The sequence below is a fragment of the Meles meles genome, chromosome X (assembly GCF_922984935.1).
Source record: "Meles meles chromosome X, mMelMel3.1 paternal haplotype, whole genome shotgun sequence".
Classification (NCBI taxonomy): Eukaryota; Metazoa; Chordata; class Mammalia; order Carnivora; family Mustelidae; genus Meles; species Meles meles.
Window position 1 is genome coordinate 96,211,635 of NC_060087.1, and position 24,635 is coordinate 96,236,269.

Here is a 24,635-nt window from a genome sequence, read left to right on the forward strand (position 1 = left end):
AACCTGAAACTGCTCTGAAAAGTCTTAGTAAATAATAAAAAAAAATATACAGATGGACAGGTAGAGGGGTTAGGCTATTGTTACTGGCTAGACTAACACCATCATAGGCATACACTTGCTTCATTGGCTAGAGGACACTAAAACTGGTCACACAGAACTAAGTGCAGTACCATAGAGGACAGCCTTCATTATGTTTGATTTTCATCTTCCTGTCCATTGCCACAACTCCACTCACTATGTCACAGATGTCACAGTTCAAGTGTATTTTCTTTGCTCCTCTCCTTTGTAATACTAGTTCATATGTTGCTCCATGAGCCTTCAGTAATTTCTGTGTAATTTGATTTAGCCTTACTCAGGAGCCACTGGCTCCAAGTAAGAGTTCCCTCTGAAGTAATTTGGTAACACTACCCTGGTATTAGCAAGCTGCCTCTGTCCATTGCCAAGAGGCTGTGGTCCACTGGTGGATATTAAAAGCACTGAAGAGTAGAAACCACCTCCAGAAACTTGCTACCAAGAGAAGGAAGTTCATTCTGTTAAGGAGACTAAAGAAATTATACAAGACTTCTAGTTGGGAATTTAAAAAGTGAAAATCATAGGAAAAACTGAGAAAATCAAGTTTTTAGTGGTCACTCAATCTTTATTTGGGGTGGGGACATAATTTCTTAACATACTGGGTGCAACAACAGCTTCTTCAAAAAAATATGCTGCCAGGGCACCTGGGTGGCTCAGTGGGTTAAATGTCTGCCTCTTAATTTCAGGTCAGGTCATGATCTTAGGTCATGAGACTGAAGCCTCTGTCAGGCTCCACACTGGGTACGGAACCTACTTAAGATTCTCCCTCTCTCTCCCCCCATCAACGCATACACTCTCACTCTAAAAAAAAAATACTGCCATAAATATGGGAAAGGTCATCCTTAGATGAAATGCCCTTCAAATAAGCCAAAAATCCATCCTGGGTAGATAAAGTACTTTATCTGAATTCCTATCAATACTCTAAATGCACACATAATTAGTAACCTCAGATCTTCCATCCACATTTATAATCCATCATAACTCTTGTGTGAGTTTTACCTACTCACACAATGTGCTATTGTCTGGAGATGATTTTGGATGAAACGTAAATGTCTATGCCTAGTACATCTTCCTCCAGTACTGGGAAAGGAGACCTTCTTATGGTACTATGTGGGTAAGTGTGACAGCAGAAAACTGTCCATCTCCAAAACCAAAATGACAAATCAAGTATGTAGCAAGGGAATTAGAAATAAGAAAAAAATATCAGCCATAAAAGAATAATGGTGGAAATGGAAGGAAACAACATGAATTTTGTTTTGAAGAATTGAGTGGAGTAGCAAAAGGACACTGGAAAATGCATGGGCATCAAGAGTTATCAGTGTGATGTCTAAATCATCACCAGCTACTGTAGTTCAGAAAAGGTTAACACTTGGGCCCCTTTTCCCTGAATCTCTGTGACTGTCATTCTAACCTAAAGCCAAAGAACAAGGCTCACTGACTTTTTTTGCCAGCCCTCCCACATTCTGCTCTCTCCCTTCCAGGACCCACTGCTCAGTAAGCAGCCCACCCGCAGCATCTTTCCTCTTTGATCCTGCCAGGGCCCTTTTCCCACCATTCCTGAAACAATTACCCAAGCAGTGGCTCAGCTCTGGATCATCATAAGACAGTAGCCAGCCAGAAGTCTGGGCTGCCTTGAGCCTTGTTGAGTGGATATGCCAGGCATCTGTTGAAACTCTCCAGTGAGGCCAAATTAGTGGTAGTGTGTGTCGGGGGTGGGAGGGAAGTTGGGGGAGGTCCCTTTGCCTGGAAGAATGCCATGGTTGCTGTGGACAGAGTTCTTTTGCCTTGGAGTTTAATGGGCCTCCACTTCAACATGACCTACGTGTCCAGAAAGATAAGGGCAAGGATGGAAAGGCACCATTTACCTTGGCTGCTAGTTGCTGCATAGGCTGCAGATTGGTGGCAAGACCTGGGTCATAGTGAATCACCAAAAAACCAGGTCTCTCCTTTAGTAAAAGAGCTAGTTGCTTCCAGCAAGATATCTCCCCAGATGTCAACAGAGAGAGGTCCATCGCTTGGAAGAGGAAGAAGCCGTGATTGTGGGAAAAGGTTCTCTGTAAGCCTGAGGCACATTTCTGTATAAGGCTTAGAGCACAGTGAATTGTACCATGGACAAGAGACTTAATGGGATTAGAAAAATGAAATGAATTTGAAGAGCATCTAAATGAGGACTTTATACACAGAAAGACATAAATACATGCAAGGGTCCTTGGTTCATTAAGCTAGCCATAATCTTTCCCTGGCCGCCTTCTTTTTAATTGTGATATATTTGACATATAACATTATATTAGTTTCAGGTATACAACATAATAATTCGATATATGTATTGACCTGACATTATACTTAGTAGGCTAAGAAAATACTCCCTAGACCAACTACTGAATTTGGGAAAAGTTTCCCTAACTCTCATTTGCTAAGTAGATTACAGAGGTTTCCCTTGGAAGAACTTCTACGGAAAAGTAATGGTACCATTTGTAAGCCATAACTAAATTCTCTGTTTATAGGAGACACAGCAAATGTCTGACATATCCCTCTGTCTTCAAAAATGATTTTATGTGAGTTATCTCCAGATAGGGAACTACATTTTCTATTCCTTAATAGCCTCTTTGATTTAGAGATGTTAACTAGTTTTGTGAACACTGAAGATTCCTTACTAGATTAGTTCCAGAGCTACCTTCTGTAATGTTCCATACTTAAAAATTTTACCCCAGACAGAAGAAGCCTAACGGAGGTTGAGTCGCAGCAGATGAGTGAAAGTTCAATAATCAGTTCCTGTATTTGAGATTAAGGATAAGGAATGTTTTCCTCTGAATATTGTAAAGGAGATAAGGCAACCACCACCCAAGTGCAAACCAAGGTCAAATAGGCTGCTAAGACAGAAAAGATAGTAAGAATCAGTGGATTTTTCCTGAGACATGGTTTCAAGCCCCTACATGTGCTAGAGGTGACCAGTCTTAAGAGTCTGGGAGACATTACATGACCTCTGCCTTTGTGATTCCATTGGGTAGAAGGCTCTTGGCCCATTCTCTCCATCAAATGTTGCACCTCCTTTAGCAACAGTAACTCAGATTTCCCAACAACCAGACTCTGAGCAAAAGTCCAAGTTGGGTGAAGACTAAAAAATTAACAATAATCAATGAGCTCATTTAAGATACCTGGCCACCAAGTGCCATGATTGAATCCTAGCCCAATTTTCAGAACTTCTTTTTTAAATCGTACATCTGTGTGTTTCGGGGGCAGGGCCCTAGAAATCTAAATCCTAAAAATCTCTGGAACAAATGCCCAGAAAAGCCTCAGAAGCCAGAAATATATTTCAGGCAACTGTTGCAGTAAGGGCTGCCCAGTGGGAACTACAAATTAACATCCTCTCCTTAGATGTATATTGTATATTATTTTCATGATTAACAACCAGTTACCACTGAGCCCTAGGACACAGCAAACCAAGATAGTTGTGGAGTATTTGTCCCCATTTATCTCCTACTGGATGGGCACCCTTCCTGGAGGGGCAGCAGGGCTGTGTATACAGCCCAATCTCAAACCACTCTGGACAAGCTTCTCACAGTCTTGCTGAAAAAGAGGGGCCCTATGAGTGAAACTTTTTTTTTTAAATGAAAAGACGCAGGGGTTACTAAATTTGAACAAGCGCCCACATTTTCTCTTTGGGAATAGAACCAAAGGATGATTCAGACAGGGAGACAAGCAGCAAGGGTAGGGAATGAAGAGTCATGAGATTCCAGTTTTATTCCTGGCTTTACCCAAGACTCGCCATGTGACCACCAGCAAGCTACTTCTCAGCCAGTCTTTCAGTATTCCCTTCTCTCAAAGAATACAGTCTTATCCTTGTCTTGTAATTTACTCTGTGATTTTCTCACAAAAAGGGGAAGGAAAAGCATTAATGAGGTATAGCAAAAGGTTCAAGGGTGTGCTCCTTAGGTCTGGATACCAGGACCAGACATATACAAGCGTTCCTCATGTTCAATAAAGAAACTTAGCAGTATTTCTCATGTTGACAGCTCAAGAAGCAGGACATGAGCCCGATTTATCCAACCTGAAGTTTAATGATTAAGCAAATCAGGTCAACAATAATATAGGTTAGGTGACATTACCTACTGGAAATCTATGAACCCACAACCCATAAGCATTTTTTTTTAAAGATTTATTCCTTTGACAGAGGGCAAGCAATGAGAGGGGCAAAGGGAGAGGGAGATGGAGAGAATCTCAAGCAGACTCCCGCTGAGTGCGGAGCCCCATCTCAAAACCCCTGAAGATCATGACCTGAACTGAGATCAGGAGTCAGACTCTCAACTGACTAAGCCATGAAGGCGCCCCTCCAACAAGCATTTTAATCCCTATCCCCAAAACCAAAGGGTATCTGTATGTCAGATCTCTAGGAACTAGACCATTCTTACTGAAGGAGAAGAAGCAGGCAATGAAGGAAGGTAGGAAGGACAGCTTCTACATAAAAGAGCTACAGTGCTGAGGGCTTGGTCACTACACTTTTTTTTAAATTTTTTTTGGTCTCCAGTTTATAAGGCTTCCAATGTTACAATGGAGGCTATTTTTTCTCTTAAAACAAAATGCAAAATTTTAGAATAGTTAGCGAGATATGAAATTTTCTTCACCAAGTTACACTTTGGCATCAATTTTTGCTGGAACAGACCCATTCCCTGAAGTATTAAACATCGAAGAATTAGTAGTACTTCAATACAATGACAACTGACAGGCAAGATTAATTAGTGACAGGCCAGCAGCAACACTGCCTGTATTTCACATGAACACAGTTCAGTGTTGCAATCGAGTAACACCTACATCAAGACTAATCAGATACATATCTATCATATGCTTAGTAGTTTGGGGGCCACTGTATTTGTCAAAGAAAGACTCCATCCTTGCACACACAAAAAGTGACAATTTTACCCCACCACATACCTACATTCTACAACCTAGCCAGGAAGAGCCAGGGCACTGCTCGTGGCCTGCCACGAACTGTAAATTGTCCCTGGGTCCCATCCTGTTTGAGACTGCTTCTATTTCAAAACCAATCTGTAAAATAAATCCTAGGACAAGGGGCATAACCATCAAATTTCATTTATCTTATTAATTTTTGCCTAAGGGGACCAACTTCCCACTGAGTATGGGAAGACAAGGACCATTTTGATGTTAAGATCCCTGGAGTACTTTAAAATTATGGAATCATTTTTTAGCCCTTCTTAAAAAAATCTTTAAAGCTTATAAGGGCAAGAATTAAAAAGTATATATCGATCACAGGTTTGAAGTAGGGCTAGGTCTACAGTGAGAACTTGGAGGGAGATGGCTAGCTTCTTAGATGAATGAGCAAATGGAAATTGCTCCTTGACCTTGGTGATTTTCTATTCTGGAGCCAAAGGAACTTGCAGAGAAGAGAAAAGAAATCAAAGTCCACTCACATCAGCACAGCTATAACTAGAAGTAGCAGATGGCAGGGCCCTGGGTGGCTCAGTCAGTTAAGTGTTCGACTCATAATTTTGGCTCGGGATGTGAGATGGATCTCCAAGTCAGTCTGCGTGCTCCGTGGGGAACCTGTGTGGGTTTCTCTCTCTCCCTATTCCTCTGCCCCTCCTCCCACTTGTGTTGTTTCTCTAGCCCATGCTCTTAAATAAATAAAGAAAGAAATCTTAAAAAAAAAAAAGAAGTAGCAGATGGTACCTTCCTACAGGGGGATTGTGTAGCTGCCCGTTCACCGAAGTGGGGAGTCCCCAGCACCCTTGATTCCTTGATTTCCCAGCTCTTCCCCACCTCAGCCTCATATGCTACTCAAGGTAACTACACGTACCTCTTCTTCCAGCTTGACCACCTTGGCCTGGGCATTGCTCAGGGCCTGGTCTCGGATTTCAATGTGTCGCCGTTGGTCCTCATTGGTAGAACGGGCAGTGGCCAGCTCGGCCTCCAGTTTCTCCTTCTCCCTTTGGCTTTCCTTATCTATCAAGACAAGAGTTGTCATTACTGCCACTCCGGAGCTGGCTCAAAACCTTACCTGAGTAAAACTGACAATGAGACCCATTATTAAGCATTGTCTAACACACAGCTGGGAGAACCGGCATGCCCAAGATCTGGACTCTCTCACTGGCTCTACCACCAACTTGCGATGCTAATTCAGAAAAGTCTCTTAAGGGGCGCCTGGGTGGCTCAGTGGGTTAAGGCCTCTGCCTTCAGCTCAGGTCATGATCCCAGAGTCCTGGGATCGAGCCCCGCGTCGTCGGGCTCTCTGCTCAGCGGGGAGCCTGCTTCCTCCTCTCTCTCTGCCTGCCTCTCTGCCTACTTGTCATCTCTGTCTTTCAAATAAATAAATAAAATCTTTAAAAAAAAAGAAAAAGTCACTTAACAGTGGCTGTTGTGCAGAAGCAATGTGAAAGGGGATGTAAAAAGTGTGATGAGAAGTACGATGCAAAGAATACACACACATCAGAAGAACAGGTAGGCTTGTTTCTTCAATTTTATTTCTTCAAGGGGTCTTGTATTAGCAAAAGAGCCACTGAGCCCCCCAGAGCTTTCCTTATTATCTTGGGACAGTATATTAAATCAATCTAAAAATGTTATCTCACAGGGGCGCCTGGGTGGCTCAGTGGATTAAGCCGCTGCCTTCAGCTCAGGTCATGATCTCAGGGTCCTGAGATCGAGCCCCGCGTTGGGCTCTCTGCTCCGCAGGGAGCCTGCTTCCTCCTCTCTCTCTGCCTGCCTCTCTGCCTACTTGTGATCTCTCTCTGTCAAATAAATAAAATTAAAAAAAAATTAAAAAAAAAATTTAAAAATGTTATCTCACAGACTGTGTAAAATTCCAAATCCCACTCTTTCCTAACATTATTTTCCAACTGAAGTGTAAGTCCAGGATTGCATCGTAGGGAGAGAAGATCAAGACACGGGTAGTCAGGGGCACCTGGGTGGTTCAGTGGGTTAAAGCCTCTGCCTTCGGCTCAGGTCATGATCCCAGGGTCCTGGGATCGAGCCCCACATCGGGCTCTCTGCTCTGCGGGGAGCCTGCTTCCTCCTCTCTCTCTGCCTGCCTCTCTGCCTAGTTGTGATTTCTCTCTGTCAAATAAATAAAATATTTTAAAAAAAAAGACACAGGTAGTCATCCCCTCTGCCTTTCAGGTCCCTCCCCTTTTAACTAAGGCAGACCTCATACCAGAAACTCAAAAGAGGAGTTCTGATTCTCATTTGGAGGTACAGTGCCCTTCCTCTGGAGACCATGATACCTAGGTTTAATAATGCAGCCTTACCTTCCTTCCCACTCTGACATTACATATCTATTCAGCTGTACCTTGGAAAGAAATGAGTATTTGTTGAGTACTTATTACCTACCAAGTACTGTACTCTTAGTCCTCAGAAGGACTCCCCTGCAAGAAAAATGTTATTCTCTTCTCCATCTTGTATATGAAAAGACAAGAGACCCATAGGCCTGAGTAACTTGTACGAGGTCTCACAATTAGTCAATGAGTACACAGCAGAACCCATGCTTACGGCCAAGCTGTTCTGAACTCTTTCTAACCAGACTGCCTTCTCCTAGGGTTGCGCTGGTTTGGCCTCTCAAGGATGAGTGAAGCCCATTCCCCATGGAGGCTCTTCAAGAGGGCTTTCTTGCCTCTTGCCACAGTTCCAACCACACAGCACCCTGTCGATGTCCAAAGGCAAAAAGAACTAAGAGGCCACAAGTCATGCCCTCTTCTCTGCTTGTTAAGCGGAGTCCATTTTTCCCTTCTAGAACCATGTGGCAGCCTTTCCCCTTGCTGTTAATACAATTTTTATCTACTGAGTTCCCACATTTTATAAACCAGTAGCAGAGCTCCCAGGACCCCTGAAATACCATTACCACACAGGGAGGAGGAGTATGAACTAGTAGACCTGGGGCGAGAATCCATACATTTTCTCTTTTGATTTGTTTTATCCTGGGAGGCCATCACTGTCTCCACGAGGCAACCAGCTTCCAGAGGCAGCGTAACACCCCAAAAGCAACTGCACAACAATTTATACCAGAAAAACTGCGTTCTTGCCTCTGAGACATACCGACAAAGAAACAGGAGGCTCAGGGAAATGAGGAAGAAAAAAGCCCCACTTCTGGGGCCAGTGCACCACAGAGCAACCCAGGGAGGGAGGGGGATATTGTAAGTGAAGATCAAACAAACTTGTAAAAGCGGACTGGAAGCTGCATGGAATGACTTGAAAGGGTCATGTGGAGGCCCAGCAAAGATGGGGCCTGACAAGTCCCCTCCGTGTGCTACTCCAGCTGGGAGCCGCAGGAGGGAGGCTGGGGGTCGGCAGCACCAATTACGGGCACATGCAGAGTGAGGGTAGTTCATCTGTTTCCCCCTATGGGTTCAATCCACTGCAGAGTTTTATTGCCAGTTTTATTGTGGCAACTGCAAAGAATGAGGCATTGTCTAGCGGGGTGGAGTCTATTAGGGACCGATAAAGAAGAGGATTAGTTCATTGTCACGGTCCTTGGAGTATTTCCAGACAAAGGAAACACTATTATGGGGAAGACATAGTTCTGCCCTCCCCCACATCCTCCAACTGGGCGACCAGAGTCAGTAGCTCAGGCTATTGACTAGAGCTAGAGGGCCTCCTCTAGCTCCCTTTGCCCTTGGCCAATATGGAATGATATGATATAATACAGGGTGTTTAACTAAGGGAGCCGCAGGTGCAGATTAGGTATTCCAAACGCTACTATCCTGCATGTTAATCCTGTCTCTACCACAGCCAGCCCACGGAGCCTTCAACAATAAATCCCTCCAACATTAAGAGACCCCATGTTCGCTAAGGTCCTTTTCAGCTAGCCGTGACAAAAGCAGGGGTTTCAAGGGGCTTCTCTGGTTTAATACAGAGGAAGCCATACCGATGTGACTAAACGTGGCAAGCAGCCTTCTTGGCCTCGAAGGAAAAAAAGAACAAGATGCTTGAACAGGAAAACGAATCCCTAGATGTCATTTGCTCTGTCCTGGCTGTTCTAGAAGGATATGCAGATCTGTGTAACCTTTTTACACATCTGGCTCCCAACCACACATTAATACCTGCTGCCAGAGTTTTCAGACTTACTTTTTGCAAAGAGCTGAGAGATGGTTTTTCTAGTATCCTCTGATCCCTCATATTCCTTCTCCGCAAGCTGCTTGTTGGCAGTCTCTAGACGCTCTGTGGAATTCAGAGACAATCAACAGGGCTCCATATACAAATTTCCAAGCACATGGTGTTTGCTCTCTAAATACTGATCTTGGGCAAAACAAGCCTGCTTCTTCTTGTTAACAGGGAATAGGTGATACAGACACAGATTCACAAATGTGGAGCCCCAAACAAATCCAAACCGTGGTTGGGAAGGAGGAGGTGAGCACTTAACACTTTCACCCCTCCCTGACTAAACCGAAGTGCAGAATTCTTAATTCTGATGAAGGAATCTATCCCTGAATATATGACATCGCTCATTTGCCAGGAAAAAGAGCTTCAAAGTTATCATGAAGTCTTTAAAATCACGTAACATCAAAGCTAGAAGGGGACCATGGGCAATGTCTAGTTCAGTTGTCTCATTTTATCAATAAGACATTTTAAATTCAAAGACAGAAAATAATATTCCCAAGGTCATCAGTTTTGAAGGTGATTAAGGTGGTCTTTTCTCACCATCTCCAGTATTATCATGTTAAGGTAAAAATAAAAGGAGGGAGTCCCAGAAACAACAGAGGACATCACTATTTCAAGCTTGCATGGCCAAAAGCCAGACCTCTGCAAAACCTAGAAAGGAGAGAAGCAGCACGGATTGTGGGGGCAAGCCAGGTGGGTCCAGGAGTCCTAGGGGGATCCTGTCTGATTAACACATCAGCTCATCCCACTTTCATGAAGCAAGCTTGGGACCAAGTTCTGATGCCGTCCCCAAAACCTAGCCTGGTCTATGCCCTGCAATTTACTAGTCCTACTAGTGGGCTGGACAAGCCTTGAGGGCCTCAATGTATGCTCCTCAGCCCTTCCCTTCGCCATCTTGGCCAATGCTTCAGAAGTGAGTCCCTCACCTCTCAGATCCCTGTTGAAGTCATGCATCCTTCGAATTTCACCCTCAAGCTTGTTTCTCATGGCTTTCTCCAGGGCCTCTCTTTTGGAGGAGGATTTTACAAGGTTCTCATACGCCTCCGAGACACGCTGGATTTCTGTCTCCACCTGGAAAAGAAAAAAAAAAAAAAAAGGAAAGATAGTGGGGATGGTAGGAGCTTAATGGGATAGATGGTCTGAAAGGATATATGCAAATCCTTAATGACAGCTTCTCCCAGGGCTTTACAGATGACTAAGAGGCCTGTGTAACAGTCAGATAAGAAAAGTTTCCCAGAAGAATTTCTTAAAAAAAAAAAAAAAAGATTTATTTATTTAACTTGAGAGAGATCTACTACGCATGCACAGGGTCGGGGGAGGGGCTGAGGGAGAGTAAATCTCAAGGAGACGCTGCACTAAGCACGGAGCCCCACGGGGGACTTAATCCCAGAACTCTTGAGATTAGGACCTGAGCCTAAACCAAGAGTCAGACGCTTAAACCAACTGAGCTCCTCAGGTGCCCCCAGAAGGATTTCTAAAGTCAATGTTCAGCTAGCTCAGCAACCAAATCACAGGGTCATGAGATTCCCTCAGGTTCAAAACAAATACGGTTTCTGCCTTCAGAGAAGGTTAGTTGGAGAAAATAAATTTCATAAGTACAGTTATAAATGATTTTAATTTCTGCACAAGAATTTTCTTAATTTTGAAAATATGATTAATAATGTATACAGTATGTCAATAACATTAGTTCAGAGTGTCCAGAGGGCTTTCACATGTTTATTTCTATTTGCCCTGCTATTTGCCTTCACAAGGACACCGTTCCCCATTTTAGCACAGGGAAAAGTGAAACTGACCTTTCTGAGATCAAGTTAGTGGCAGAGGCGAACCCTAAAAACTCGAAGCCTCAGCCTTATCCAGTAGTTCAGTTCACTCTAACAAACCTTTACCAAGGGCTAAATATTTACAGAGCTCTCTAACATACCCGTGGGGGCGGGGGCGCCTAGGTGGCTCAGTGGGTTAAAGCCTCTGTCATCGGCTCGGGTCATGGTCCCAGGGTCCTGGGATTGGGTTCTGGGATCGGCCCCGCATCGGGCTCTCTGCTCAGCGAGGAGCCTGCTTCCCCCTCTCTCTCTCTGCCTGCCTCTCTGCCTACTTGTGATCTCTGTTGGATAAATAAATAAAATTAAAAAAAATTTTTTTAAATACCCATAGGGTGTGTAGGCATGAATGAGGACATTACTGTTTCCCTTCAAGGAGCTTTCAATCTAATCGAGTAAAAGAATAAAGAGAAGGATGCTTTAGTCAGAGCAGTAGAAGTAAGTGCTACGAAAGTACAGGGAGGAAGAGGTTACTCCTGGTTGGTGTGAGGGGGAGAGGAGACCAATTTCAGGCAGGAGGTGGCATTTTGAGTCAGATCCTAAAAGCTAGGTCAGATTTCAATGAGCAGAGGTGAGGGGAAGGGTATTCTATTCTGAGTGAGCGAATGCATTCCCAGAATGACCAGTAGTCTCATTCGGCTAGACTCTGTGGGGTACACGGAGGGAAGCTGGTGAGATCTGGCTGTAAAGATAGACTGGAGTCAGATCATAAAAGGGCTTTAATGCCAGGTATTTGGACTTTATCCCATAGTCAGTGGGAAACCAGTACAGATTTTTGAACGGAAATTCACGATCGGAGTTATGTTTTATGATACCACTGCAAGTCTTGTAAAATGGGGGGAGAAAAAAAAACATACACACAAAACCTCGAAGAGAAAGGGTCTTGCCCCAAATCAGCCCGAATCGAGAAGAAACTAAGAAATTAGACTCCAGAGTCTTTCTGTAACCAGTACAGCTTCATTGCACATGAAGTAACTGCAGAGATATTTGCATATAATTTGTATAAGATAAATAAACCCCGTGGCCTATTCAGCAATTTGCAAACTGAATTTGACTCCTGCAACCATTCTGCATTCCTTCTCAGTTTCCCACTATCCTCCTTAACAAAGCTCAGCGTACTTTATGGGGAGAACTATCAGGTCCCCAGTGGGAGACTGGAGGAAAGGTGGGGTTACCAAACAACTCAGATTCCACCTGCCCAGCTCCAACATTATGCCCAAGGCAGGACTGCCTGCAAACAAATGAGGCTTACACCACAGAAAAGAGCAGGCTCCAGAGTGTTTTTCTCCTTGCAGATGGCACCAAGATAGCAGCACAGAAGGTGAAAACTGGTAGTGAATGGCATTTAGAGACAAGATCTGCAAGGCCTGGGCCTGATAAAGCTTTTGCATGAAATTCAAGTGCGGGGTACAGAAAATAAACATTTCCATTTGAAAGAGCAGTCTTGGTATTAGTCTGAACTGGGCAGCCTTTAGACCGATGGCAAGGCTTTCCAGTTCCCCACAGAATGAATGCCGCACCTGGAAAGCAGGCCCTTTGCTCACCTTGTTCAGAGTACTATTTTGAGATCTGTACCAATCTTTCTCTTCCCCGCCCCGTGTAGAATACTGTACCCTCCAAAAGGGCGAGTTTTACATCTATCAACAGGCTCTTCCAGGAAAAGAAGTCATAGAAAGGCAGACCACTTGTTTGGTTGGGGATGGTGGGGGCAAGGAAGAGGGATGTGGTGGGGGGTTTTTGTTTCATTATTCCCCTCATGAGCCTCGGGCCTCCGTATTTTTTTCTAGCACCAGCTGGTATCTCCCATATCTCCTTTTTCCTCTTCTAACCCCACTTAGGCCTCTAATCCACTGCAGCATCGGGTCAGCCTTCACTTTCCCCAGCAGTCAGTTACACTTGATGGAGGCATCTTGGCCCTCGCTGGGGAACAAGCAACAACTAACAATGCCACAAATTCTGTTCCACTCCTCTTCCCTGTCACCCACCTTCCTGATTACTGCATCAGAGATGGGGCTGGGGCCACCCTGAATAGAGTTTGGGGAGGGGTGTCAACAGTTAAACCCAATCAGCCAAACCGGGCCAGTCTGCTTTTAGTGCATGAGTAGGATTAATCTGTTGCACCGATGTGATTTGGGGGTGAGGCATATAGTTAAATGAGAGGAGGCAGAAAATGGAAAACTGGGGGTAAAGCCACAAAGAAACAGTCCTCTCTGAACCCCAACATACCCCATCCGGATTTGGGGACACTGTGAGGGGGTTGTCTCTGCTACATAAAAATACTCAGCTGACAGTAAGCCCTCCTCTACTTTAGGACCCAGATCTGGTGTTTACAAATTCTCAGTTTCATTCAGTCCCCTGAAATTTCCACTCCTGGGTGTCTCCTAAGGACAGAGTTGCTGAACAAAACCGGGCAATGTCCCCTCCCTCCCACACCTTCACCCTCACCTCCCCAAACAGTTCACATTGCCGGGAGATCAAACCACATGAGATCCACAATGACAAAAGCTGCAAAGAGGCTGCCAAAGGTATAACCCTATTCAGGGACAGCCACTGGAAGCCAAGAGCTAAGGTTCCCAGGTTAGGGCACTCAAGAGCTAAAGTCCCAGCTGGAGGAGACAAGAGGGGCCCAGGGAAGAATGTGAACGCTATGGGACATACACTTCTTCTTCTACTTCCTCAGCCGAGGGCTGTCACCTGTCACACAGCTGTGGTGCTAAGCCCCTCCTGCCCCCCACACACACCAGAGAAAGACAGCAGATGTTGAATGTGAGCTGCAGGGAAAAACCAAAGCAAAGAGGAGGCAAAGGAAGAGGTGTTGAAAAAGAGTTACTATGAGAACTCCCACTTGGAAAACTGTTCTAAGCCCTTTCCAGAACAAGGCAAGGCACGATCTAACTTCAGTGGTGAGATGTTTGTGAGAATTATGGTTTTACAGTTAAGATCCAAATTTAGCTAAAAGGGAAAATATAATCAAGACAAAAGGTCTTTAGGCTGCCAGGACCCTCACCTACACACCCATTGCCAGTGTTCTTGACCCTATGAAGAAGTTTCTCGGCCTTCTGGAAAACAATTACATTTTCTTTAGGGCTATGGTATCTGGGAAAACTGTACAAATATGTTCTTTTCTCCCCCACATAAATGTAAAATGTGACTCCTCCTAGGAAGACAGCCAGAGGCTTTTTTCCAGTTTGGTCCATATATAACCTTCAGATACAAGACTCCAGAAGACCCGAGTATAAGTCACACAGGCACCAGCGAGCGGAGACGTACATCTCTAGGCAACACGTGATTGAGAGAAGACTCTGCTAGCCCGAAACGGAGGCCTCACCTTCTGCAGCCTCGCCACCTTCTCGTAGCATCCTTCCAGTTCCTGCCGCAAGTTCCGGTTCTCATCTGACAGGATCTCAACCATCTGCTGGGCTCGGGAAACGATGGCAAATGGATCTGCTGGCATTGGCTGGTAGGAAGCGGAGGACTGCTGAGCCCGAGGCATAGCTGAATAGGGTTCCCCGGCCTGCTGCTGGTGATGGTGGAGGTGCTGCTGCTGCGGCTGACTCAGGCTGGGCTGAGGGAGCCGGTAATGATCACTCTGGTGAGCCGGGGTCGGGAGGAAATGCTGCTGAGGCCTAGGCAGGTGAGCTGAGTGGTCTCCTTGGTTTGGGACCAAGGGGTGTTGGGCAGGAGACAATCTCGTGGCTGGCGGAGACTGCAGCAAGGACAAGGAACCCCCAGACGTGAGGGAAGAAGTAGGACTGTGAGGCCGTGAGCTCCGGGCTGACAGTGGTAAAGAGATGTCCTGCGCTGGCCTGGAAAACACGGTGTACACGCTCAGGTTAAGCTCTCTCCCATGGCACTGGGGGAGAAGGGCACGAGAAAGTGAGATGAGGGGGCTTTCGGGGCCCACCCTCCGCCCCCAAGGAGACCTGCAAAATGAGGAGCAGGCAGGGTTAGACTCGGAAATCTCTGCAAAGAGCTCCACAGCCCTTTCCAGGCCTGACCCATGAGTGACTGATGGAGGTGTGATCCCACTGAGGATGGAACCAGGTGACCTCCGGGGTCGCTTGGTGAAAATCTGAGTGACAAACATGAGTCTTCCAGAAGGTAATTTTCACATCTTTATTTTAAACAAAACCTCTGACATTCTGTATGTGGTCAGCACATGTAAAGGGTCAAATTCAGAAAATGTGTTCCACTTGCCCACAAGGAAATGGCAAACCGCAGTCAAAATTAGTCCTCCTCTCGCTATTAGCAACTCTCTTTCATAATTCATATAGTCAGAAAAAATTACTTGAGGATGTGTAGGTCCTTATTATGTTAGAGACACCAAATAATTATTGTTGATTACAGTTAATAATTGAATACGGTCTATTAGCAGTGATGATACAAAGAATTGGAGAGGATTTACAGGCAACACTGTTATACTATTTTTAATGACCTGAACCACAAAATGTAAGTACTGGAAAAGCCTTCAAGAAATAATTTAATCTACTCTGTCACTGGACAAACGAGGAAATTGAAGTCCAAGAGAGAGGAAGCAATCTGTCAGATATTACAGAATGACTTATTGGTAGTGCCAGGGTAGAACCCCTATGTCCAAATTCCATTTTTCTGCTCCTTCCACTATGATAATACATTGACTTCCACACAATGACGTTCAGATTTCCAGAAAGAGAACTTCGGTACATTGTTTAATGTGGCTCTCCCATTTTTGTACCTACTACTGGACTGTTAGCCATTAAGGGAAATAAGGACAGTATGTAAATGGATCACTTTCACCATCTCCACCATCAGCAAGAATATTTGGAAGTATACACTGAAGACGAAAAGCTTGTTCATCCCCCAGTCCATGCCCAACTAACCTCATATACTCCCACATCCTGTGGATGCTTGTCCTACAGTTGATATTTCTCAATCCAGGGAAGACAGATGGCTAAGAGCATGGGATTTGGATCCCAATAGAATTTTGAGACCTTTTCTACTGCCTACTGGCTGTGTAACCTTGCTCATGTTACTTAATCTGCATGAGCCTGTTTTGATCCTGAGGTCACCGATGAATTACAAAAATACTGGGCTCCTCTCATTTTTGAGCTCTACAGGAATTACAAAGAGTCTCTTATCTACCTTCCAGTAAGATAGGTTGACCCTCTTAGGGATTTTACTTATGGGATATTCATTTCATCTTTGCACCACATTGCACAGAATTCATGGTGGAACTGGGACAAATCACTAGGAGCAATGAACTTTTAACTGGCATTCCAGAAGCTAAAGCACATCCCTCCCACATACATTGCAGTTATCATTATTGTTCACATATCTATCTCAACAAGAGATCCTCACTGTGAGGGCTTTTTTTATGGCTGCAAAGCCATTCCAAACACTTGCTGATGGCTACCCAATAACCCAGATGCTTGCCAGCGCCCTCAAATCTTCTCAAGCCCTCAGTTCTGTATCTCAGTCCCACGGATGTCTCTGTTGTACTCATGTTCTTACAATTCCATATACACAACACTATCAATAATTGCTGAATACTGAAGAGGGCATGCGACCTATTTGTGGACAGAAGAATTTACACGATTCCCATTATTACACCTGGAAAGTTGCTACTATGTATTACCTTTCTTTGGAAATGTTCAAAACACTTGTCCAATCAAAGGCCTAGGAGCTACTTATATATTTATTTGGGGAAGTCTTAACCCATTTTCTGTACCGTGGATCTTCAGTTTCCTTAGGGGTAAAATGGACACTGTGCTCTCCCTCCTCTTTGAGTAAGAACTATCATAATTTTTATATATCCCTAGAGTTAAAATATTATGTACTGGATTTGTTAAGGCTTTTGGATCTCTTGGGCAGAAGAGAGGGGCTTAAATTTCATATTCTCCAATCCAGCTCTGAAAATTTAAGGGAAAAATGGCCAAATTCATCTTCATCCTTGTTGCCAGGATTTGGAAATCTGGGGCCTGGGAGGTATTCTCTTTTAAAGACTGAATGCCCAGTTCTGAAATGGGCTTCCTCCCCTCAGCTCCTCTGGGCCCCATCAGCAGTCCAGCCTCTCTCTCAAACAGACTGGCCACTGGCCTCCCTCCTGCCTGGAGGCTGATAGGCCCTTCCATGCCCTGGACAGTACATGGCCTCCCAGGGGCCTCGGGAAGGAGGAGACCACAAGGTCTCAGGAAGAGGTCTCTGGAGTCAGATAAGCCCAGGACAGCAGTGGCTCTGGCCATGACTCTGAGCTCTACTTAGAGATAACAGAGACAAGGTAGCTGCCCCTCTTGGGCTCCCCAGCCTGGGAAAGAAAGCAGATTTCAGAACACTATGATGTTGGGAAAACCAAGGCAGTCCGTCCCTGGCAGGTTTGCAAACATGAAGCAAGGCTTGGGCAGTCACAAAAGGAGAGAAAGCCCTCCAGCCAACCAACTCCATCTGGGCTCCAGCATCCACCCGCCACAAAAAAAAAAGCAGGACTGTATTAACACTCCTGTGAAGTTCCCCTTGAAAGGGGGGGACTGAGGCATGACAGGGATGGGGAAGAGGGTGGGGGGGATGTCAGAGGAAGCAAAAGTACATTCCAGATGAAATAATAAGAGTAACAGTAAGGACAGTAGTAATACAGGTGGCAGCTGGGTGAGCAGGGCGCTCTGCAAGTGCTTCAACTGCACAGCAGTGTGAGTCGCTTCCCGCTGACACATTAACCAGGAACAACAAGTTGCCGCAGACAATAGAATCACGTGATTCCCGAGGAAGCCCTGACCTGCCTCGGGGCCCTTCCCTCCCTTCATCCAGCTCCTTCCCAAGACAACCTGGGCCCCTGGGGCTGGGTGGAAAAGGGGAGGACAGGGCATAAACGCAGGGCAGAGACCAACCACCAAAATCAGCATCCTTCCCCAAAGCGGGGGAGGGAGGGACTCCCTCCGGAAGACGGCCTGCGAGGACACAAAGGGAAAGCAAAAGCCAGTCCATGGAGCTGACACAGCACCTTCCACCCTGCCACCTCACTGGGAGTCCCTGCCTTCCTCAGTCACACACACACCCCACCCCCTCCCTCACCCCCACACCCCACACAATCCTGGCCCACACGTGTGCAAACCCACACATGCACACTCTCACCAGAGCAGGTGCCACCAACAGCCTGGAACCCAATTTATTCTCCCCACAGAAACTGCCTTTCCCAGGCTCTGTGACCGTGAATCTGTGAATCCTGGAGAGGGCTGCAAATTCTTGATTGTTTCTCTTGCACAACCAGCTCGGCTCTGAACTACAGAGTTAGGTCACCCTTAGATTCCACTAACCAAGGATTTCAAGAAACCTCAGATCTGGGCATGATTTCAACAACTGAAAGGAAGTGGCTGCTTTACAAACAGAAAGGTTTTAATTTTTAAAAGCAGTTGATAAATGTGTAAACCCCAGATGCAGAAAAGGCTGAGCACTTAGAAAGACAAAGCTTCAGAAATTTTTTTAATTCTTCAGATGGCTTGGCCTTGTTTCCCATCTGGAGTTCTGGGTATTCGGGATATTTATTTTTCAAGCGGGGAGGAGGGCATGGGGAAGATGAAGTAGTAAAAAAAATTGTTTATAACATTTTGTTAATTCTAACAGCCAATCTCTAGCCTTTCACTGCACCTCTAAAAGCAAACAAAGGTTTTCTGAACAGCAATTTGTTCAAAGAGTTTGCTGTACATTCTTGATCTGTAATTTATGGATTAAGAACTAAGAATTTCATCGTCTAATTGATGTTAGCAGCAGTTACTTGGAAAGGTACTCACAAAGTGTCTAGCAAGTTGGTTCAAGGAAATAAAGGAGGAAAAATGTGTCACCACCTAAAAGCAGTCCATTTCTGGAAAGCGGTTCAACTACTTCCCCTTACCAGTCATTTGTCAATAGGTGCCACTCTGTCACCCCAGGTCCTAAAGAAATTTTATTGCCAGAATTTGTCTGATGCAGACCCAAACTTCACACAGAGCATCTTCTGATGAGGACCATTTTAGGTCTGATTATTCACCAAGCATATCAAGTACCCTGTTCCTCTCCCATGGGGGGGGGGGGGCTACAGAGCTAACCTGTGTATTAAAATTCTGCTCAAGAGAGGGGAATCAGCATGGGCTCTACTGCTTCTGGGGATAGGGAGAGAGCTCCACAGATAACTTGGGAGGGAAGAGAAGCTACAAGTATCGTCCTGTGAAAAATATGCAGCTAAATTTCTCTGGTGGCTTAATCAGTAAGGGAAGAAAAAAAAATCTCCTTGGGCTCCTTATTATTTATTTAGGCAGATCAAAGGGCTTTTCCATCTAGCTTCAAACACTGTGGGAGTCATTTCAGATCACAAACAATACTGGTGAATGAGTTCTGAAAATAGCTTTCCTGGGAAGGCGGGCCTTGCACTAAAGCGGGGCTTTGGATTCTGCTCCACACCCCAGCCAACATACTCCCCCTCCCACAAGGCAACAGACGTCAGCCCATCCACATAAGGGACAGAGTCCCACAGACTCTTCCGTGCTGAAGGGAAGAACAAAACAAAAATCCCCAGCTTCATTGACATTTTGCTGGCTTGGATGGGTTTCCACTAAGCTAAGCAGTCCAACTGACCAAACCCTCCCTGGATCTTCCGTTTCACTGGGCAGATGGGAATCGGGTTCTTGCTCTCATTTAAACGGGAAGGGCCCTGTCTGTTACCCTGTATCCTGTTCTAAGACACTTATCAGAACTTAGGCTCCTGCCCTTTGAGAGCTGTACAGAAGGGGTTGAAAAAGGTTAGGATATCAACCTGGGTTAAGAAGAAAAAAGTCCTAAACTGGCCAAGTGATGGGTGGAGCCCAAAGTGAATTGCTTCTGGCTATAAAACAGGACCTGAAGGAGGAAAAAAATGAAATACCAGGAAATACCAGGTGCATTCTCTTACCTTCACCCTAGTTGACCCCCTGATTGCCTTCACTCCTGAGTCACCCAATGAACTTCAAGCCAAGCGGCTCTTTCCCAAGTAAGTGAGGAGATAGGAGGCGAAGAGTTAGACATCAAAGAGATAGATCACAGGCCTAACCTGGGAAAGGGCCCCCGTAGGTCCAGGGACTTCAAAACTCACGGTCACCCATAATTGCCCATGGTAACAGGGAAGGAATGCCACGCAAAACTGCCATCATTGTTGGCCATGGTCAAAACCTTCCCCTCTGCCCCATATGCTGAACGAACTCCTACCAATCAGAGACATGGCCCAAACAGTAACAAAAGAAACAACAAACAGAATCACGGTATCCTAAGGTGCCGTGACACAGCGAAGAGGGACAATGGGCCTTGGAATAATGCAAACGTACATTTAGGAATAACTGGACAATATGAAACAGTCCTCCTGAACTAATGACACGTGGTAAAGAAATCATGGGGATGTGATTCTTTCCGCATTTTGGCAACTGACCAAAAGTTGTATGTGACATGATGTTGCATAGATGTCACAAAAACGTGACAGGCAACTAACACTCGAAGGAAGAAAGACGAAGCAGTCCAAAGTTCATGAACTGCAAGGACATCAAAGGCAAGGAACATTCTGAACCTGCACATATCCAGTTCCCCCCACAGTACTATCTAGGTGTTTGGTGAGTGTCCAAAAGAATCATAGGAATTCTGCAGAAAGATTCGTTCTTAAAAAGAAGTGATGAGAGAACTATGGAAGGGAATAACTGAAAGCAATAGGTTATTCCAGATTGAAGTCCAATATAATTTGCTTCTGCTCCTCCAGGAATGGCTTAACAACTCAGAAGAAGAGCAACACTGACCCTTCCTTCACAATCCCAGGAGACAGGACAGCGTGTAGCTGTAGGAATCAAGACTTGCACTCCTGTTCATCCATTACGCAGTTGGGGCCATGCTCAACCTACAAGGTCAAGGGAATGTTAATACAGCACTAATTATGGCTGAAGAGGCTAGAAATCCAGGTTGGCAGGAAATTTACTAAGGCAGGGGCCAGCCATGCATTGCAGAGTTTGTTATACCAAACACCTGCCCATTCCTTCCCTTCAGATTCCCAACACACAGCAGAAGCTGGTTGGGGATGCCAGGAAATGACAGAAAGGGAACTCTCTTACCTGGCTGCTCCATACTCAGGGGGATGCTGATACCTCATCAGTTGCCCCTCTGTTCTCCCTGGCTGGTTCAGACGATGCTCACTATAGAAGTGCCCTGGCTCTTGGGGCTTGCACACTACAGACTGGGGTGGCATGCCCTTGAAGGGATACTCTGGTGGGGGACCTCGGTGTTCCATGCCCTTCAGGCTATGCTGGCTGGGAGGTGGCCCCTGGGCCTTGTAGAATTCACTGGAACTTGTGGGAGTCTTGTAGAGGTCACTGGGTTGTGGTGGGGAGAGGGGAGAGCTGGTAACAGGTGGATGGGCCTTAACTCCACTGGTGGCCAATGACATCTGCATTAGTCGTTCACTCAAGGAGCGGACATGTCCTTGCTTAAGGTCTCTGAGTCCTTCATCCTGGTGCATCTTCCCAGGATTGAGTCGCTGAACTGATGGGCGTCCCTCGGTCCTCATCTTCTGGTTGGTGACTCCGGTGACGTAGAAGGCAGCCCCAACACTGGCATGCTGTTGGCCCCGAAAGTACTGGGACTGGACCTTGGCTTCTTCATAGGTTGGGAGTTCTTCATTATTCTGCATTCTAGGGGAAAGCTGCTTCTCCATGATGATGTTTTCTGTCTGGATTTCCTGCCCCTGGGGTTCTTGACGAGCAGCATGAGCCACAAGCTGTTGGTGATGATCTTGGGGACTCAACACATCATTCTGAGGGCCTGGGTTCCCACTGCTACTGGGGAAAGGAGGGCCATTCCCTGTGGCTTGCTGGTGTATGGCAAGCAGGTTGCGATTCTCATTAGGATTGCCATAGCGAAGCTGCTCTTGTAGCAGACGCTGCAACACTGTGGTTCCTCCACTTGGCTGTTCTTCAGAATTTCTCATCTCTATTGCTTGTGGTGCCTTGTGAAGAGAGAGAGAAATTGGGCACCTGGGCTGCCCTTGACCTGGGAAGGGGAAACAGGAAGCTTAACACCCAATTGATGGATAAATCATTTCTTCTAAAGGGGAAGAAAATGGTATTTGGGGGTGAGGATTCCACTCCAGAGACAAAGGAGAGAATTGAATTTAGAATTAATAGCTTAATTGTTTGGTGACTCCTGGCTCTAGCATTGATATGATGAGGAACATGGGGGCATAAGACCTCACTGTTTCCTCTCTTGCTTTTAGCATGGGTTAAATATATAATCTTGACTTAACTTCTAAGAGAACTGGGGAGACCTGGAGCAGTCAGGTAGGGTGACCAGAGAGGGCAATTTTCCGAGGTCCTAACTCAGAAAGTTCACCTCTCTGTATTCTATTTAAATGAAAAATCCAACTCTTGAGGCCGTGACACTGGGGACAGGCCAGTAGGGAGAATTCACCCCACAGGCAGGATCTGTAAAGCAGGTCATCATGTGAAGGGAGCTACAAAATGCCAAATAATAACTAAAATAAATAAGAGGTGAAGAGAGCTTGGCTTGCACTTAGTAGAAATGATCCCCACTTGATGCGAATCATTTTCTCTGATCTCATAAAACTCTGAAAGATAGCCTTTTTAAAAAAAAAATCCTTTTTGTATTGTCCATTTTGGATTCTCTTTGGCTTAATAAGAGAAGGGCTTGAGATAACTGCTATTGACAAAGTTTCTCTTTCAGCCATCCAGGAATAATCATTGAGTTTGGGGGTTTTTTTTGTGAGGTTTTTTGCTGTTGTTGTTGGCTAGGAGGAGCTTAAATGGGAAGCTCTCTTTCATTTGAAGTGTGCCTCTGACAGCATTTAGAAGTGGAAAAATAAAAAGGTCACCCTTCTAGAAAGGGTCTGATTACCGTATCCCTCCCTCTCCACCACCACCACCACTAATTCTTCTTAAGGAAGAAATATGGGTTGAGTGAAACAGGTGACGGTGTAAGACAACTCAAGATTCAAATTCTAATCATGACAGTGGATTTACAGGGTAACCTAAGCAACTGATTTCTATTTTCTTGTCTTCTATTTTCCCACCCGAGAAATTAGTCGTAGATGACCCCTCTCTCCTTCTCTTTCTCTTTCTCTCTGCATAGTATAGGACACAGAAATTCATCGGAGGCTCATAAAATCTTTGGACAGAATCTGTCATGTGAAGTATTGCAATTCAATATTCATGTTCAGTAATGAAAGTTTTACTCTAAGGATCTTAAGTGGTGCTGGAGCATGGGCATAATGTCACAGAAAAAGTCACAATAAAGGTCAACCTAGCCAGCCTCGGGTTCTTAGATGAGAATTCTGGAATCCTGGCTCCCAGGCTCTGATTTCTATGATAGTAAACAGCCTCCAATCTCTCTGGAAACATAGCCCCTTTCCTTTAGTTGTGCAGGGAATGGCCAGAAGATGTGTATGGAAGATAGCAAAAGGTCATCTTCTCTTCTTTTTTGCATTTCTTGCATGATTACTGCTACCTGGTCTCCAATTGTTCTAAGGACAAGTTGACCCCACAGTTAACCTTCCAAAGGCCCTTTTTAAATCCCATTCATCATATTCTCTGAAGAAGGGTACACCAAAGGGCCAAGCAGCCTTGCCCTTTCCCTTCCTCCCAGTGACCATCTGGGACTCCTGTATTTAAACTGTCAGACTGGGGTTTTCTGATAGGCTGACAAGCAAAACATGTAAATGTCTTTTGGTGCCTTTAAACTGGGAAGATGACTACCAAGCTAACCTTCCTCTCTCAAAAAAATGGGAATGGGAGCCTGTATGGTTGAATCACAATCACTCGCAAACCCATCCTACAAGGCAGGGAAGCCCTGACATGGAGCGGCCCAGGACCATGAAAATACACCACCCCCTCCCAGTCCACACCCGCCCCACCCTGCACACACACAGGCTTACGCACACGCACAGGAGCACATGAAGGCACGTGTGTGCACTCACACACACACACTCACACACATGAATGATCCATACCTATTTCTGCTTTCTTTTAGGCTTAAAGCCTTGATCAGGATAGGGAATTCTTGCTTATGAGCAGCTCCAGAAACCGCAACGGCAGATTCCCTCTCCCCTAACACTCAGGTTCAGGGTAAGCGCCGCCAAGAGTCCAACCACTGGTCACTCTGAAATGTTCAGGAGGGGGAGGGAGGGAGAAATAAAAATGTCGTTTCTATTTTGCCACCAATGGCCAACAGTTCACCAAACCAGTCTTTCCAAGGGAATGACTTCTCCTCCCATGTGTTTGCCTTTTACGTGAGTGGCAGAATCCATTTCCATTAGGACAAAAAGAAACCTCACTACCAGCAGCTGTGTTCAGGAGGTCACCCAGTTTCCAGAGGATGGAAACGTTCAGGTCTGGGACCGGAAAAGATTGCGCTGTTCTAGCCTCGCAGCCCCCAAATGCTGCTGCTTCCACTATGAGTTGAAATGGGGGATGATGACAAAAGACATAACCAATGTCCCCTGTAGGGTGCGACCTTGAAACTGCCACCAGCAGCAGGGCACATGAGTCAGGCTCACTCCCCACATCCTGGGAGGGAAGGCCAGGATCAGAAGGCAGGATTTTGGTTAAAAAAAAAAAAAAAAAAAAAAAAAAAAGGTTGGGGAGATACTCCCTAAAGCTCCCGATTTAAGTGCCACAC

General features: G+C 45.5%; 1 protein-coding gene across 5 annotated transcripts in view; it reads right to left on the reverse strand.

Annotated features, from left to right (window-relative positions):
• Window positions 1–24,635, reverse strand: part of AMOT (angiomotin) — a 60,014-nt gene that overhangs the window by 21,096 nt on the left and 14,283 nt on the right. For 2 of the 5 annotated variants that reach the window (XM_045996002.1, XM_045995999.1), the window contains 6 exons: window positions 23,968–24,116; window positions 21,062–21,995; window positions 14,320–14,797; window positions 10,101–10,245; window positions 9,142–9,234; window positions 5,885–6,030 (listed from right to left, as the gene is read on the reverse strand). In XM_045996002.1, the coding sequence (XP_045851958.1) occupies window positions 5,885–6,030; window positions 9,142–9,234; window positions 10,101–10,245; window positions 14,320–14,797; window positions 21,062–21,933 (1,734 nt within the window). In that variant the 5' untranslated portion in view covers window positions 21,934–21,995; window positions 23,968–24,116. The remainder of the gene's footprint in view (window positions 1–5,884; window positions 6,031–9,141; window positions 9,235–10,100; window positions 10,246–14,319; window positions 14,798–21,061; window positions 21,996–23,967; window positions 24,117–24,635) is intronic. The other 3 variants (XM_045996004.1, XM_045996000.1, XM_045996001.1) reach the window with 2 other exon arrangements.